This window comes from Spea bombifrons, chromosome 5 (genome assembly GCF_027358695.1).
Source record: "Spea bombifrons isolate aSpeBom1 chromosome 5, aSpeBom1.2.pri, whole genome shotgun sequence".
NCBI classification, from domain to species: Eukaryota; Metazoa; Chordata; class Amphibia; order Anura; family Pelobatidae; genus Spea; species Spea bombifrons.
The window spans coordinates 78,155,878-78,174,979 of NC_071091.1; the positions used below are offsets into that span (position 1 = coordinate 78,155,878).

The 19,102-nt window shown below is 37.5% G+C and overlaps 1 protein-coding gene across 2 annotated transcripts in view; it reads left to right on the forward strand.

The window, feature by feature from the left end:
• Positions 1-5,044: 5,044 nt before the first annotated feature.
• DLGAP1 (DLG associated protein 1) overlaps positions 5,045-19,102 on the forward strand; it is a 106,194-nt gene continuing 92,136 nt past the window's right edge. Inside the window, exons 1-2 of one of the 2 annotated variants that reach the window (XM_053468100.1) lie at positions 5,045-6,050; positions 16,460-16,677. In XM_053468100.1, coding sequence (XP_053324075.1) covers positions 5,097-6,050; positions 16,460-16,677 — 1,172 coding nt within the window. In that variant the 5' untranslated portion in view covers positions 5,045-5,096. Of the gene's footprint in view, positions 6,051-10,477; positions 10,678-16,459; positions 16,678-19,102 lie in introns of those variants that run through there. The other variant, XM_053468101.1, reaches the window with a different exon arrangement.

A 19,102-nucleotide genomic window follows, 5' to 3' on the forward strand; every position in this document is an offset into this window, starting at 1 on the left:
AGTTTAGCCTAAACAGCTCTGGCATGCTGTATATACATAATATTCCTCTGATACAGGCTTTATAACTATCGAACACTGACAGAGTCCCAAGATATTCAGCATACAAGTAATTGTTTGCATTAAGGATTTGGCCTTGAGTCGATGCATCTGAAAAAAGGAATAAGGGAGAGAAAGAGAGAGGAGAAACAAAACAAGAACCAAAAGTTAATGAGGTTTTTCATAATCATAGACCACTTGTTTGAATCAATTTACATTTATCAATATGTACCCATTTCATTGGCTGTTTTCTCTTTTTTTTGGTTTTCTGTTTGTATGACTGTACAGCCAAGCTTTTTATTTATTATATAGGGCCTTCCCAGTTTGCACTCCATGGTGCTGTGGGACTAACTAGCCTGGTTCAAATAGACTCGACGGGTCGCCTGTGTCACTCCCCTCTTTACATGGTCTTGCCATGTTGCCTGCTGCAAATTGTAAATTTGCTCGAACTTGGTCTTGCACTGCCTTAAGAAACTGTTCTTTTGATATTGCCTCCCTGAGAGGGGTTGAAAGTGTAGGCTCATCAGGATGCGAGAGGTTCATAATCGCCAAGGAAATGGCTTCTAATTCTGCCCTTTGAGCTGAGCAATATGATGGGAGTTTAACTAAAAGATGAAAATTCCTGGAGGGGCAGATCACCGCACAACCCGTGTAGAACTTACCATTCTTCCAGTACCGTGAACCATCTACAAAGACATGTACAGAGTCATTAATTGTGTCAGCATGAAATATTGTTTTACATTCATTTTTCTGCAATATTTCCCTTACTGGCTCAATAGCTTCACTTGGAAACCTATACTGTCTGTGTGGGGGAGGGTCAGGCCCTTGAACCAAAATTTCACTTCCTTTGAGAGCTCCACAATCATTCTTACCTTGAGCCCACACCTCTGGAAACTTGTGCACTAAGGATTTAACTACTGCCTTATCTGTAAACGGGAATTGTATAGGAGCATTTTTCACGCTGTGTATAACTGGGATTGAGGAGAGATGTTCATAATCCAATATTACTGGTTTACGATTACGTGTGACTTTCCACAACATACCGTTACACAAATCAATAAGCATCCCTGCCTTGCGCATTATATCCACTCCTAGAATAGTTTCATCACCCTGTGAGGTGCACCACATAGGAAATACATCACTCCAGGAATTCAGCTGTATAGGTACAGAGGGTGCTAACACTGCTCTTGTTTGGGCTCCCCCTAATCCGATCAAGTGAGTTTGTGGCGCTAATGGTGAGACAAGCAATGGTAACGATGTTAGACTAACAGCAGCTCCTGTGTCCAGTAGTATATTTGTGTGATGGCCCCCGACCACACCTGAAACACAAGGGCGACTGTTATGGTCCTTCTGCAATTTGCAGATAGGTTCCATTTTAACAGGGGCCTGACATCCCTATGGTGAGAGTACAGTACACCCCTCATCCCTAAGGTCAAGTAAAGGTGCAGTTGGAATCACATTGACTACGTGGCTGGAAGATTTTGCATCCTCTACTGTTCTAACCTGGGTGGGATAAGACTTATAACCTTCTTTCTCAGAAATCTGTTTAAGATGCTCTCTTGCTTGTGTATAGGGATTATGTTGTGTGGAATGCCATGCATTGTTTCTGGCAGTATTGTGATATACCCCTGCATGTACCTGACCCCTTCTTTCCTGATAATTATTTCTGCATTGCCAACAGTGTTTTTTAATATGTCCAGTTTTCCCACATGAAAAACATATGCGGCCTGTTCTTAATTTATCTAGGTGTGTACTGTTACCTTCATTTTTTGTTATTAAAGCAATGTGTTGGAAGTTTGTTTTAAGTGTATGATCCTTCCTCCAGTCATGTAACATTCTTAGGAATTCATGAAAATTACGAGCTGTAGCTAGTAAGTTACGATTAGTGGAATCCATACCCTTATATTTTCCTGCTAGTATACGTAACATTATTGGGTCTCCTATTTGCAAACCTGTTTTGTTATGAACCTTGCAATACACCTCATGAAATCTAGTGCAAAATGCAAAAGGGTCTTCATTGGGCTGGGGCAAAATACTATCTAAGAAGGATGTGTCCGCAGTATCTACATTTGTAAGGGCCATAATCTGATTACTGCGCTCCTCCTTGTTAGCCCAAGAGCCATACTGCTGTTGGAGTTCTAATGAATTACTGTAATATGGAGGCAACCAAATTTTAAGCAGTTGGCAGGCAGTGTGGTCATCAAGGCTATACTGGGTAACAAACTGTTCAAATGTAACTAAATTATCTACCATGTGACCACTTGAATTAAAAGGTGTTATAAGGGTTTTAATTTCACGAGCATATTTCTTATGAGGGTCCTCTGCAAAAGAAGTAAATGTTGTGAACTTATGTGTTCGTGGCAACGTGCTTGTGGTTGTCTCAGATCTAGTAAATAGCGAACTTTGCACTGTATCGTGACCTGTTGTATTTGGTGGAGTGTGACACTGTGCTTCCTCACCTCCTGTTGCAGTATAAACAGGAAAATGTGTATTGTGCCTAGAGCGTTCCTCTTCTAGTTTCTGAGTTAGTGTTGCTATAATGTGTCCCCTTTGTACAAACTGTTCCCCCAACATTTCTACATCCTCTCTACTTAATTGGCATGTAGGACAACCATCTACCCCAACAACAGAGACATTTACAGGCATCATTTGTACATTGGTGTTAGACATGACCTTTCCTTCCATACTTTCTAATGCACACTTATACTGTACAACAAGTTGAGCTAAATTAGCCGCATACTTCTTTTTCTTATGAATTACAAATTTTCCTATCTTATTATTAGCCTTTTCAAACTGTAACAGTAAATCATTCAACAACTGTAAAGCATTTAACCTATCATTACATACATATTCAACAGTTGACTTATCCGCAAAATTATTAACAGCTTCCATCTTATATACTCACCGATACCGAATCTCTCCGTTCTCATACGAATTCCGCCCTCCAAAATGCTCACGACGTAGTCCTGGGCCAACCGAGGAATGTCTTCAAAAATTTTACTGGAACGTTAACCTCCAGGCTGGCTCGCCAATGTAGAAAAGCCCCTTTGAATCCCGGGATATATAACCTTCACCCGTCTGGCTTTCCTTTAACTACTACCGATTCCTCGTCGTATGAAACTCCACTTACACCAGTGGCTTAAAACAATGGGTTTATTAACATAACAAATACATATAAATGAGTATATAGAGAAGCGTCTAAAATACAAGGCTCTATGACTCTAACTACACTATGCTAATGACTCTATGTGTGCATGTAAGGATGGGATGTCCCTGTCACCATGATGTTATCCTTCCTTCTTTCTTTCTGGTTCTCTTTCTTTTTCTTTCTGGTTCTCTCTCTTCTCTGTTGCTCACACAACACCTTTATAGCCACCATGCCCAAACAGTCCCAGCCAATCATCTTCTGAGTTTGTGTCCACTCATCCTTAGGAAGGCACACTCTTGTACCTGCACCAGCTGCCTGTAGAGACCGCTCTTGTCCAAGAAGTTAGGTTGCCCCCACAGTGAAATTGATGGTCCTCAGGGCAAATTCAGGGTGGGTCTCTGAATGTTGATATTGTCTCCTGTAATCCTTTTGTTGTAAGAGATTGTAGATTGTATCTCCTGTTTATTGTTCCCACCTGGTAGAGAGATAGCCCTTTGATGTATTGTGAGTTCCTGGACATTTGGGTTTCGCCACTAGTGTAATTCCTTGAAACTGGTTTACTCAAGAGGAATCCCATTGTGTTGGGAGCCAGCTGTTGTCCATGGAGATTAATAGTTGACTTATATTTATTACAAAATCCCAATACAATAATTAATCAATTAGCTTGGAGTAAATTGGATATTAACCTTAAAGGGACAGTACGATGTCCCTGACGTACCCAATATAGAAGAATGCATATTTAAGTACTCTGATTATTAAATTATGCATTATTCCCAAACAAAAAAGAGGAGGCAGTCCTGCTGTAGCAGCCGCCCTCCTTCTCCGTGGTTTGACTGTTTTTGCTACTGATTGACTGTTTGAAGTTAATAAGTGACAAGAAAGTGCCCCCCATTGAAATCAATGGGAGGGCTTTCCACACATGTGCATGGGGGTCTGAACAGAACCCTGTACACAGAGCTCACCGAGCTAACGCTGCAGATGATTGGAGGTAAGTATATCATGTGCAAGGAGATGTGTGATTTTGCAGAATCCCACCGTGGATTTTTTAAAACAGACCCCAGGAAACTTTAAAGGGACCACACAGTTAGCATATGCACTAAAGTGGATACCGGGGCGCTAGTGTCCCTTTAGATTGAGATGAATTGAAATCAAGATAATCAGGTCCAGATTGGCCATTGGCCATACAAGATGAGCACCACACACTTAATGTTTCTGCTGCTTGTGTGGCAGATCTAGCATACTGCCTTGCGGTAAATTACAGATTAGTTCTAATCAACTAGAGTGACTGTTTGACACATGGAGAGAATTTGAATTAAACATATCCTGGGTTTTGTTTGGGCACTTTATGGTCAAGGGCCAATAAATGATGAGCATGCACTCATCTGCTGTATACAGGAAGCCACATATTCTCAGGACATGCGGCCAAATGGGACACCAGTAATATGTTGTGGCTAGGTCTTTACTCTAAATCTAAATCTTTTCTGTACATTTTATATCTTTTATGATGAGTGTCAGTGTGTTAGACAGGACTGATCAATATGTATTGGACTTAATGGAGTTGTTTGTAGGGCGTACAAATTATTTTATTGCAAAGTGTTACTAGAGCAGTTCATTGGGAACTCCCCACAGGCTTTAATCTTAATACTTGTCTTCAGGATAGTATTGTTGTTGTTAAATGGCACAGATAATAAAAATTCTCATGTCTGCTACATTACACTTTCTACATAATCTTTATTGTAGGCATCAGCTTCGTTCTTTGAAGTGCATTGTTAAAATGTAAAGTGCATTATAAAATGTTTCATAGTTTTCTGGGTTTCTCATGTATTTCTTCTTGTTTGTAGGTCTGGGGTGAAGACCTTCATATCAGTGAGCTGGAATAGTAAATGACTTTGAAATCTCCTTCATTTTAATAATGAAAGGGTTATCCAGCAGCCGTAGCCATCATCATGGGGTTGTATGCGATTCAGTATGTGAAACCCTTCCACACCACACAGATAGAAAGCCATATTTACTAAATCCAGTAGACCCCCATCCTGCAGATCATCCATACTATGCTCAAAGGAACTCATATCCAGTAGACTGCATGGTGTCGTATGGGGATCAGATTGCAAGCAGTACTTTTCCAAGGAGACATTATAGTTCTCATCATGATCTAAAAGATGAGTGTGCTCTAGTTCCTCATGGATCAGTAGGAAAAGCCAATCGCATACCATCAACCCTCTTAGATCAATTCGAAAGACAGATTCCTATTAATCGTGATGGCTACCATACCTTGCAATATAAAAGGAGCGCAGTGGAGCACCGCAGTGACAGCCCAGGAAGGATACGGCATTTAGTTCATTCTGTTCAAAAACTCTTTACAAAATCTCATTCACTGGAAGGCCCAACAAAAGGGAATGCCAATGGAAATAAAGCCAACTCAGAGGAAGTACAAACTGTAAGGTACGGCAAGCGCAGTAAAAGCAAAGAGAGGAGAGCTGAAGTGAAACCTAGAGCTAACATTACAGGGTGGTGGGGTTCACAGGATAACTTAGATAACGATATTTGCATCTATCATACTCCGACTACAGTCATGACTATGGGCAGATGCCCTGATCGTTCGACTTCACAATATTTTATGGAAGCATACAACACGATTAGTGAACATGCATTAAAGGCATCGAGAAGCAATAATGATGTGAAATGCAACACCTGTACAAATTTGCCAGTGAGCTTGGACAGCCAGATGTTGAAGAAAAGTTCTTGGGCGTCCACACTAACAGTGAGCAGGGCACGTGAGGTCTACCAGAAACCCTCTGCAAACATCGATCAGGCATTGGTAAAATCTGATTCCTGTCAACAAGAGCGACCATGTCAGTACCTCCAGGTAAGCCATACAAAAATTATTAATTTCATTTTCTTCGGTTTGGTGGTTATATTAATAATGAAGTATTTATAGGAAATGCCCATATACTACAATGGAGGCAAAACTTTCCCAGTAAGGTATATGACGTCAAGGCCTATTGGTAGCCATTATGGCAAATAAGACATTACAAGAATAATTTATTTTATTTACACAATATAGCTTATAACATTTTTTTTATTGCTGTTTCTGTACACATTATTGTTAGTTTTAATGCTGTAAAACAGCCAGCAAACATTCTGGGCTTCTGAAAAAGTGGGACGTCGGCAGAGGCACTGGTGGTTTGGGGTCTTAAGGAGACCCTGTTCCTTCTAATGAAAGTTTTTAAAGGGTTAACACTTTCCACTTGTGCATCACCAAGGGCAGGTTGCTTATTCTAGAAGATGACTATATGATTACATTTTTACCATTCTTGTAGTTCCCTTGACAAGGCCATCATAGACTGTGTTTCACTAATTAGAATATACTGTATTTTTTCTTGTTAGATTGGATCAGGTTTGTTTATCTCCAGCTCGCTACCAGATGGTCATATCTACAATATTATTTTTCAGGCTTCCTATTATCATTTGCATCTATTTCAGAATAAAATTCATTACAATTTATCGTTTGCAAAATGAGAGCCCACACCAATTTGTCTTTCACTGGTGATGGATTTAGTTATAATTCCCAGTATGTTTGTTTTTAAGCAGTTTATAAAGTATCATTTTACCAGTTTTTAATCTCAAAATGTACCCTGAAAATCAGAAAGGCATAATTTACCTTAACAGAACAGAAAATAAATAAAAGATACAATTTGTGGTTATGTATAAAACTGCCTCTGACATAAACGTTATACAATGGTGCTTTACTAATACTTTCAAGTGTTAGAAATTGGCTGTTTGAAAATGTATTTCTTCTACAAACTCTAAATTAAACTCTAAAATAAAAGATTATCTAACTAATCATATTTTTATTTAATCAAGTGACTATTTCATTGAAATGTAACACAATGTGAACTTTTGTGACACCAGTTTATACAATCCCTCAAACTTTAAATGTATCTATATTAAAAGTTCTTACAATCCAGAACTCACTAAGTACAAACCACTAACCAAAATAATCTTGGACAAACCTTGGTAAATGTACTATTCCTTGAGAACTCCAAATCAGTCTCCATTGACTCAATTTAGTACACGCTGGACTTATCTTGTGCTAGACTGGTGGCAAGAGTTCTTCATCTTCTGCACCAGTATACCCTAACCTTAATCTTAACATTACTGTAACTTTTGTATATTTAATTTTTTATATAGTTAATTTTCACTCTACTCCTTGTAAGCCTATGAATTGGGTGAAGTTAGTCTGGGGTATCATAAACTCATAGTTCTTAAATTCTCTCTTCATGGTCTACTGAAACCATCTTAATGAACTAACCACTATAGGAATGTCAGAAGCTTCATGTCATTAGTTTTTCTTAAACTGCCTTTTGGTTTTGTCTTTACTAAAGAGAGAGGTGTGAAGTTTTTGAGTGTTAATTAAGATCACTTCTGGGTTATGAAGTGAAAGATCTATTCATGATTTTTATTGAGACAATTATCTACTTTTTAATTCCCTTATTAGCTTGAGAGACAAGTAGAGGAACACTGGGAGTTGCCTAAGTATTAAATGTTTAGTGATCTTATGCTGTAAATATTGATAATTATAAAATGTTAAGATATTTAGGTTTGCAAATAAATTGAGCTTCCTTTCTTTCATAAAGCAATTAGATGAGTTTTACATAATGAGTTGGTTGCAATATGTTATTAACCTTGTCCTATTTTAACAAAATGTTAACACAACATCTAGGCATTTTTTTGTTTGCCTTTTGTTTTTATTGATTCAGTTTAGGAAAAAATAGCTTCCAATGAAAATGTGTTATATGAAATAAATTACAACTATAGGTAAATTACTGTGAGTACGATCTATGGAGTAAACAGGACCACTAGTCAGAATTGTGCAAAAATGGATTTCCACAGAGGCATTTTTACCACATTTTAATCCAGTCTGTGGAGGCTGTGCGAAGTACAAGTAAGTCTCCTAGTTTTGCAGCCGAGAGACCTATACCCCTCCTGGGCAGTGGCGGCAGGTGGGTAATTTCAATGGAGGTTCACAATATATAAATTTTGAAAATGAAATGTACGTTTACAACGTAATGTACAGGTTAAAATACATTACCCTAAATTAACTCTAAAGACCCCATCAACCATATCTGTCCCTAGATTAACTCTAAAGACCCCATCAACGATAACTGACCCTAAATTAACCCTTAAGACCCCATCAACCATAACTGCCCTTAAATAAGCCCTAACGACCCCATCAACCATAACTGCCCCTAAATTAACCCTAAAGACCCCATCAACTGTAACGGCCCCTAAATTAACCCTAAATACCCCATTAACCATAACTGCCCCTATATTAACCCTAAACACCCCATCAACCACAACTGCCCCTAAAATAGCCCTAAAGACCCATCAACCATACCTGCCCCTAAATTAACCCTAAACTTTCAGCAGCCCAAATATTAATTTTATACTATTAGATGAGTTCTTGAGCAGTGTGGACGCTATAAGTAAAGGGGCAGGGCCAATCGTCAGAGTGACTGCAGGATTGCAGTCAGTCACTGGGGAGGGCGGGGAGACTCGGGGCTGGGCAGGGAGTGTGTTGGCTGGAAGCTGACCGCTGGGAGCTCCCCCCCTGATTGCACAGCTTTTACTGTGCAAACAGGGTTCAAATGGGCAGCTCAGCCGGCGCTTTAGCAAGCGTGGCAGCAACTGAGCCAAATAGGGTCTCTTCCTATCGCACGTGTGATAGGCAGAGACATAGGCAGGCTACATCAGGGGACAAAATTTGCAAAATTCATAAAAAATTCAATTTAATCTAAATTAGATTAAAAAGGATTTTTGATGAATTTTGCAAGATTTTTTTCTCTTTTGCGTTTGGGGGTTCACGTGCGCATGTGCTCCTATGGAGGAGCCTCCACTGCCCCTGGGCCTGCCATCTTAGATCAGAATATGTCGCTGGATTTCCATATTGGCTCAAGAGGAGACTAATTTTACAACCATTTAATATATTGTTTTAGAAAGTTAACATATACATAGAAAAATAAGTAGATAAACATAAGCTTTTATGACATCAAAGGTCCCTTATAAGTCCCTTATCATATTGGTGAAGGCTTATCTAGATGTTTAGGTGTTGGTGATATTGGGGAGAAACATAAACTGGGTGGAGCACAAGTATGTGCTCAATCTTTGGCAGTCATCCCAAGAACTTGGCTCAGCTCCAAATACTCTACATCTGTTATTATTAAGGATCCCTTATCTATCGCACACCACAAGCCCTTTGAGCATACACAACTAAGCCAAAGCGTAAGATGGTTAACTGGGACTTTGGCACTACAATTTCCAATAAATACCCCTGAAGGAAGTTCCAAGACGTGCAGTTTTTTGTAGTGCTTTTAGGTTTGGGATTCTGCATTCCCGGTACTTGATCTTCAGACTTCTTGGGTCGTCTTTCTGGATTTTATTGCTTTACTGGTGACCATGATCTTTTGGCTTGACTTTTGGATTCTGCCTTTTTTACCCTTTGGTATTACCATTCAGATCTGTTGACTACCCCAATAACCATCTGCGTGCAGGATAGTGACCTTGGCCAGCACCCTGCCAGCTCCCCTGGCCACCCTAGGACATACCTAGGGTGTCCTTTTTTAATGTTCAATAACATCATTTATTTGCACTTAGCCCCAGAAGGTCATAATAGTCTGATTATTGAAAGTGTATTATAAGTTTATGTTCTTTCACTAACCTGACCTCCGCTTCCCTGAAATACTTGAGAATCTGTTGTGCTTGTTTTTTCAGGTTTCAGTGAATATGGATGTTTACAGCAATTTAACTTTCTTTGCCTCATACTGAGGTACTTTTGTAAATCAACAATCACTCCCTCTTTTCTTTACTTGTTCATTGGTTTAGTTAGATTTGGTTATTTGTTTTTCTCTTTTGTGTCAGCCTGCTCTATTTAGCATGTACCAGTTTCTGTGGCAATGGAGCAGAACTGCCTGCTGAGTCCTCTACTCTCCAAGACTAAGAAATATTCATCTTGCTCCCCATGCTAATGAATGATTATTGACATTGCTGTTGAAGGTTGGCATCCATTGAGCTGTTATACTACAAAAAAAGCAAAAAAAATATAAAGGCAGCTAGAGAAACTGTGAAAATGATACAGTCCTTCTCCTCTTTTGGCTTCAACATCTAACCGGTTATGGTTCAAAAATAACTGGCAAGGACACTAAATTGCATGTGTTAGACAGTCAGTGCTGAGCAGTCATTAAGCATTGTTCGTACATTCTGTGATCTCATTTCATTAATTATTTGCATGCGAAAAGAATGCTAAAGTTACAAATATACTGTTTTGTGAGTGATGGTTAAACACTCCCCTCCAGTCCTTGTTTACTGCTATAGTCACCCACTTTGAAATGGCAGTACACTGAGAGATGCCTTGATTCTTTTTGTTGCCTTAAGCCGAGCAGATGATGAACATAATTTACCATAAGGAATGCCTCTTTTCATTTTCAACAAGAAAGGTAAGTCATTATCTAATATTAATGTTACTGTACATGATTAATTTTAGAAAACACAACTCCCCGTGGATGTATATGTTAAAGAGAAGAATTATTCATTGTTGATGTGATGTGTCACATAAAATATATTCTACATTTATTCCATTTTAATTATAATTAAGGATGAAACAGATGAATTGCAGTTCCTTTATATTTTTTTTGTAATAAGTCATGGTTTAATATATGTATTTTTCTTATTTTTCATATTGTTCAACTAATCCTAAACATATGAGATACTAACATTTTGTGTGAAAATAGTAAAAACTAATGTGTATATTAAAACCTACCTAAGCAATATAATACATAGTTTCTTTATTATTACACGTAGAAAAACATGTTCTTTATAGAGTTTTCACATACTTTTGTTTTATTTTCATGTTTCATGTGGATCAGATCATGCTTTTAATATTTATTTAATTGGAGGTTAACTTTTTTGGATGGTATATGTATTAGCTGGCTTTTCTGAATAGATTTATTTTAGAAGTATTTTACCGCACATTTATTGCATTACCAGTAACAAATTAAAAAAAGGAACACCCTTTATATATTTTTTTTTTTTAATGGAAATACTTAATATTCATGATAAAATGTATATCATTGAATGATTAGATAATGTATATTATAATACTCCAAAAGGTTATCATTGGAACCTTAATTAGCCTCCAACATATCCAAAATACAGCTCAGTAAGGGAAAATAATATTACCGAGTAAAAGTAGCTAATGTTCTTGACTGTTTTTTATATAAGCCATTTGATTTTAGAATAACATTGAAAATGAATGGGTTACAAATGTGTGAGCAGAGATTGTTGATGTTAGCGTTAGTAAATGTTCTGGTCGTGTGCTGTTGTACTTAATTGTAGAACAATTTATTTGGTTTGTAGAGTCCCAGGTACAACTTGAACGGGTGTTTAATTAGATTACTTACTAAAATGCAAGCATGAGAAGACTCAGATTGAGGATGCAGCTGGGGTCCATACAATCTGCTGTTCAGGAATAGGTCCGTTTTGCTACTTCTTTCTTTTGTGTGCTATTTCTGTTAATATTACCACTTTTTGGACTAATATTATTATTTTGATATATTTGATATATATATATTTCACATTTAAACCAAAACAGAATAATCATATGTTAGTCAGATGTAAAGCCAATTCCTACCGTGTGTTGCATGTCATAGTTTTGAAGAATGATTTCTATATCTTCTATGTAAAGTTCCAAATCATTTAGAAACCTAGGTTTAGAGGTATAAATTATATTAAAAAATTGTGTCATATAATAGAACATTTAGGCTCATCAAGTAGGATCCAAGCCAAGTAAAAAATAGTTGTATTTGATATGTTTACCACCAGTCATGTAGATCAATGGCTCCCAATCCCAGTCCTCAATTAACCCAAAAGTATACACTCACGCTAACACGCATACACACTCTTACACAAACTTACACACTCACACTGATATACAGTCATGCGAACACATACTCCCTCTCACACATACTTAGACATACATTCATGCTCACACACACATGCACATTTATGATCACATATACTCAAGTTACATGCACACCGCGTTCATCGGCATAGTTGCAGAATAGGCCCATCCCCAGCCTAGAGTTCTCCAGACTCCAGAGTAATTGAGATCCCTCCTGTCCTAGGCATGCCCATTATCTGTTGAGATCCTGAAAAAAGACATAGCTAGAGGTAATTACTTGAAGCTAACGTGAGGAGCTGGTTACCTGCAGCCTTAATATGTACTCTGCTCTCCCTTTATTCGATGCCTGAGTGCTAACAAGCTGCGGTGTCAGTATTTGTACAGTCACCTTGTATCCTTGCTACAGCTAGTTACCCTTACTTGAACCTGCTCAACCTTGTTTGACCTCTCAGCTTTTGTCTTTTGGTTTGCTACCTGGATTATCCTGGCTGTGTCCGGTCCCACAACTTTGGCTTGGTAACCCATGGTGATTCTGTGCTGCTTGCCTTGATCTTCTGGACTGATTATTGGCTTTTGTTTATATAGTGTTGTGGACTGCCTGCTTCTGGGTTTCTACATCTCCTGCCTTAAGCTCCCAATCTAGTCCTTAGGGAAAATTCAAACCACTGGTTGGGCCACTACACACTGCTTTACAAGAACCGAGCTCCAAGCACCTGTTACTTGTAACGAGGAGCCCGAAGCTCAATCTCAAAGGGTCGTCCAACATTGAGTGGATCCGCCCCCTTTTGTGGCTTCGCACTCGCCGACCCACAACTATGGCTGGTATTTTCTTTTTGGGAAAAGGTGGCGAGCCTAGAAGGGAGATAAGAATAAAACAGTGTTGCATAGCTGACATGAAATGGATGAACTTTCATACAAAAGGATTTTCAGTGATCATCCAATTAACTGTTAATAGCGAGGTAAAACCAAAAAAGAGGATAAGTGTCATTAATGTTTTTCAAATTTTGCAAAGGTTTCTGAGCTTGGAAATGCTGTCTCTCTGAAAAGAGTCCTAAGTTGAGCGAATAGAAGTGTGTGTATATGTATTCTTATAATTAAACGTTGATATTTAAAAAAAAATAAACATAAAAAAAAACCTTTCTGTCCATCTAAACTTACAGCATGTGTTAACATTCAATGATCAGCTTGCTTCAGTGAGTCTTATGGATGTTGGGTACACTTTGATTTTAATGGAAACTCCACTCAGGAATGTGTCCATGACTTCTCTGGGTCTGAGATACTGAGCTACTAAACATTATCTGATATTCCAGTGCTCCATGCTATCTCCTCAACAAAGAATGCAATTTCAGTATTAAATATTTTAATATGCATTAAATAAAGCTGTAAAAAATAGAAAATGTAATTGCTTGGGAGAAGCTCTAACACAACGCCCCCTCCATGGTCCAATGTTTCGCTCCACTCAGTGGCTTGGTTGTAATTGGAGCTCTTTCTGGGCATGGTCCACCCTGAACCCTGCCAATTCAGCTCTGGTGCTAACTGGTGGGGGTATATCATGTGGCAGGAGATATGTTCAGACTTACAAGCCAAATAGCGGGGAGGCAGAGAGGCAAATGCATATGGGAATATTCTGCAGAATCCCAACAAGCATTTACAAGGACGACACCACTCAGCTATTATATGCATTGAAGTACATATGATGAATGGAGTGACCCTTTAAGAATTTAAAAGTATTATATTAAGTCTTGAAGAAGCATTATGAGTATTTACACTATATGACCAAAAGTACGAGGACAACACTCCTAATTGATGAGTTTAGGTGTTTCAGCCCTACTAACTGCTAACATCTGTATAATATCATGCATATTAGAATGGGTCATACTGAAGAGCTCAGTGACTTTAGTGTGGTATTGTTTGGTTTTGTGATATTTGTGCCTTGTAAGTCCTGTCCCAGTCTACTGTAAGTCCTACTATTGTGAAGTGGAAGCATCTAGGAGTAACCACAGCTCAGCGATGAAGCAGTGGACCACACATACTTACACATACGCACAAAGCACATAAAATTGCCTGTTCTCTGAACTATCACTCACTACTGAGTTCCAAACTGCCTCTGGAAGCAACTTCAGCACGAGCGCTTTGCATCTGGAGGTATATGAATTGGGTTTCCATGGCCAAACAACAGCACACGAGCTGAAGCTCACTATACACAATTCCAAGCATACATTGGACTCTGGATCAGTGGAAATGTATTCTCTGGAAGTTTGGTAGATGAATATGGGTTTGGCGGATGCTAGGAGAACACCAGCTGCCGGAATGCATTGTACCTACCTAAGTTTAGTGAAGGAGAAATAATTATCTGGGGCTGTTTTCCAGTTTTTTGACCTAGGCCCCCTAGTTTCAGTGAAGGGTTATGCTAATGCTACAGCTCACACAGATTGTGAGGCAGGCCAACATCGGTGCCTGATGCTCTTTTGGCTGAATGAGCACAAACTCCAACACTCCAAAATATTGTGGAAAGCCTTCTTAGAAGAGTGGAGGCTGTTACAGTAGCGCAGAGGGGGATATGCTATATTAACCCCTTAAGGACAATGGGGCGTCCCTAAACCTATTGAAAACAATGCATTTTGAGCCCATACATGTACGGGCTTTGTCATTAAGGGGTCAATACCCATGTTTTGGAATGGAATGTCCAATAAGCTCATATGTATGATGGTCTGGCATCCACATACTTTTGGTCATATAGTGTGGTACTATGTACTAACCTGGTACATTATTAAATACTTTTAAAATTAGAAGTTTGTAAATTTATTTTAATACATAATAATAAACTACACTATACTATGTAAAAATATTTGATGAAATATTTTTCATGTTTTGGTTTAGTGCACCGGTTTAATAGTAATGTATTTAATATGCTGGTCTAACAAAATCTAAAATCACCCAGTTTTAGTTATACATCGTCAGACTTTTCTCTGTGTCCCTGGTTTATGGTTCTAATTAAAATTAATATATTTCATTGTTCACAGTCAATCTGGTTATGACTATGCACCCTAATGACTAACAGTAGGTCATTTAATTCCAGGATGATAATTGCCAAGAACTGCTTTCAAAGAATGTTTTTGGTAAAAAAAAAAAAAGGGACCCAGCTTGAATTGGCTCTATGTGACTCTGCTTATTTTGATTAATGTATTATTATTGGTTGATTTTGCCTAGAAGAGCAGGCTTGTCTTCCATCTCTGCAATAGCAATAGCAAACATGATTTACACAAGGTGGTTTAGGGAGAATTTGGAATAATGTTTAAAGTTTGAGATATGTTGCCACAATTTGTTTTTTCTATCTGATGAATATTATTAATGTTTGAAAGAAATGTTAATTCAGACAAAGTGCTGTGGGTATTCTCAAGACACTGCTTCTGCCAAAAAAATGTTCAGAAAGAAAGTTGGTTACTAGATTGACCTTGCAGAATAATTTACATGACTTGATGAGTGTTACAAAGCTGCAGAATTATGTTATGGGAAAAGATTTTGCATCTCCCCATAATGATGAGGCTACCTTTCAAAAAAAAAATATTAGCTCAAACTATTGTCTTAAGGTGCACATGCACAATCCAATAATTAAAACTAAACAGCAATCTAATATATTAATATATAATATTGGATCCATCATTTACTAGTAAAATGCCTTTTTACTTGAAAATACCTTTACCATTATCAATTCAATGTGAAACAAAATCCAGTGGTTTTTGTTTGTTTTTTTACTTTTTTTTAATAATTAATTTTAGTTTGTGTTCCCTGAAACTCAATATGCTGGTGGATTTTATAACAAACCTCTAATGAATGTATTTACTACTTATTAAACACATTTTTTAAAAATGAGTTACCAATCATGAAGAAGATGGCATTATATACTGATATTTTGGAAATTTGGGAATTATTTGGAACTATCATATATCACATAGTATCATATATTACGTATTGTATTAAACTTGGACTGTTTAAGTTGTTAACATGGTAAAGTGGCAAATTAAATATGACTGTAAAGTTGTATTAGATAGTAGGTCTGCATTATACTGCCTACCCACTCTATATTCTGCATTTTGTTCATGCTCATTTCCAAACTTTTACACATAAATGTGTGCTGTTAAAAATTATTGTTTTTGTGTGTTTGTTTGCAAATAAACAAAACCACAGCTGTTATTTAGGTAAAGGACCCCTTCAATTTGTAGTCCTTCCTTAATGCTAGTTCCAATAATTGTCTGTCTTGGCTTCACTTATTGGCACGCAAAGATTCTGTTAATGATCTTGCGTTTGTTTTTGTTTAGGTTCCACAAGATGAATGGAGTGGATATGCCCCCAAAAGCAAAGATGATGAAATTCCTTGTCGGAGAATGCGCAGTGGCAGCTACATCAAAGCCATGGGAGATGATGACAGTGGAGATTCTGACACCAACAGCCCTAAGCCATCTCCAAAAATTGCAGCACGGAGAGAGAGTTACCTAAAAGCGACTCAACCCTCCCTCACAGAGCTCACCACACTAAAGTAAGTCTTCCAAAGAAAGCAAAGAACAGTCTTACATACACTGCCCACACAATTCTGCATTAAAATAGGTAAAAGTGATATAACTCAAAATGGAAAATAGCAAGGTTGAACAGAGTTTTCTACTACTGCTTTATAGTAAGTCATGAACAGTTGTGGCCAGCATTACCTCAGGTGAGGAGAAACCGCATATTTTCCCTCCTTTTTGGGTAATTGGGAAGTTTGATCGCCATGCTGCAGCATGAACTGCACAGTAATTTAAAAGAGAATAAATTATGTGATATTTTTATTAAACAAGTATGACATCTGAATAAATTATCACAACAACAATTCATGCAGATTGCTAATTGCTATTGCAAAACAACCAGATAGTACCAAGGGACTCTTCAAGGACATCTTACATCCAAGTATATAATACCCTACTCCATAACAAGAATGCAATATATTGTATATTTTAAATATTTAGAGTTTAACAAGCCAGAGAGGCATGACTAAAAATGTGCAGTAGCCTAACTCTTTTGATACTTTATATTCCCCTGACTCCTTACGCTTGAGTGCTTAATAGGTTCTGTTTGCCTCCTAAACATGGCAACGTGGTTCTTCTTAGAATCACTTTTATATATAATCGGGGTGTTCCCATTCACGAGGCAGGTAGCAGGCATGGAGAAGGAACAGGTCTATTACTACATAGATTTGAAAGGGCAGGGAGTGAGATGAACTTGGGTAGGAGTGCATATGGCCAAGTTCTGCTTTCCTTCCTGGAGATTAAGCATACTGACCTGGAGCTTGGATATCTGGACCCTTCTTGTGGAAACCTTGTCCCTTGTCAGATCTTGTGCCCACATTCCATATTTTGTCTTAATTAAGAACTGTAGTTAAGTCACATTCTGACTTCCAGATATTTATGATGGAAGCTATGCGGCCTTTGCATTCAGATAACAACTTTAAAAAAGGGATTTAAATGGAAATGTTACGACATGTTAAAACTGGATGTGTAAAATGTTTTAGAAATAGATCAAACTAGCCGGAAAAGAATACATTGCTGACTACATTTGCCCCTCTGGAAAATGAAATAACGTCTGAAACATGATGGCCTAGATTTATCAATGAGTGTAATTTTATCTCAAGCGAACACTTTATTTGCTCATTATAACTCTGGCTGATTTATTAAAGGTTAACATTTAAAACACCCCGCATGTTCTAGTAGAGGAAATCCACTATAACTACTATGTAGTATGTTTTTTTTATATGGGATGTTATATAAATATATAATGAAGGAAAAAAGTATTTGATCTGTTCATTTTGTTTGCCCAAGTTCTCAAGTATTGAGAACTAACGTGCTTTTTAGATTTAGACAATACTCAATAACCATACTCAATAACCATTATAATGGAATTGACCAACAGAGTTTGTCATTAAATGTCACATTCTTGGTTTTAGGTATTCATTTTTTCTAATATACAGTATTATTTAATGTAACAAATCAAGAATAGTAATTATTTAAGTCAACGGAAAAGCTTGTTTCATTGCCTGGTTTTAATGTGAAGGCGCATAAAAAGGACATTTCAACATTTTTACTGTACTGGCTATAGTTAAAGCATTAAGCATCTGAGACATACCTTTTTAAAAAAATACAAACTGTATAAACCTTATAATTAGGAATATTTTTGATATTTATGAGATCTTCCTTGTTTTTTTATATGCTGCAAATGTTTCTCTTTCCTAGAAAAAAAGGAAAACGCTACATTTTCCAGATGTTATTTTTGCACATAATTATGCAAACCTTGCATGCAATTATGTAACACTAATTACTGCATGCTATGCTCCCTTGGACAGCAGCAAAACAAGAAAAAAGGCTTGTGGAAACCGTATATATATATATATATATAGTTTAGTTCTGCATGTTTTATTGTTTAACCAGTCTTATGATTAATTCAGAATTTTGAGGACTACCACCATTTTTCTCATAATATCTACCCTTGTCTATAATTTTTATAAGATCAAATTATATTTTTAAACATCTGCATGATTGTCACGATTGTAATGGGAGGCATTCCAATTTCAACTGAGTAGTCTATTCTTGATTGTTATAATGCCTGTGTATTTGGGTTGTATTGATTTACTCCCATTCACATATGCAGCCAGAAGGATTATTTATGATATCAGGGAGGCAAGAGGGGCCAGGTCTCGCAAAAGGGACTTCCCTCCTAAATAGTGACAATTACTGTGTAATAACTTGTCTAGTTACCCCTTGCTCCAAATGTCATATAAATATGTGTTCACTGGGAATTCATCAACTTATTGCACATCTTCTTTAACATTTGATACAACATGCTTTATTGCTTAGTGGCCAAGGTTAGAAATGATGATGAAGAAGAATTCAGCAAATGCATTGGGGGTATTTTTAACCCAGCTGACACTGCCTGTA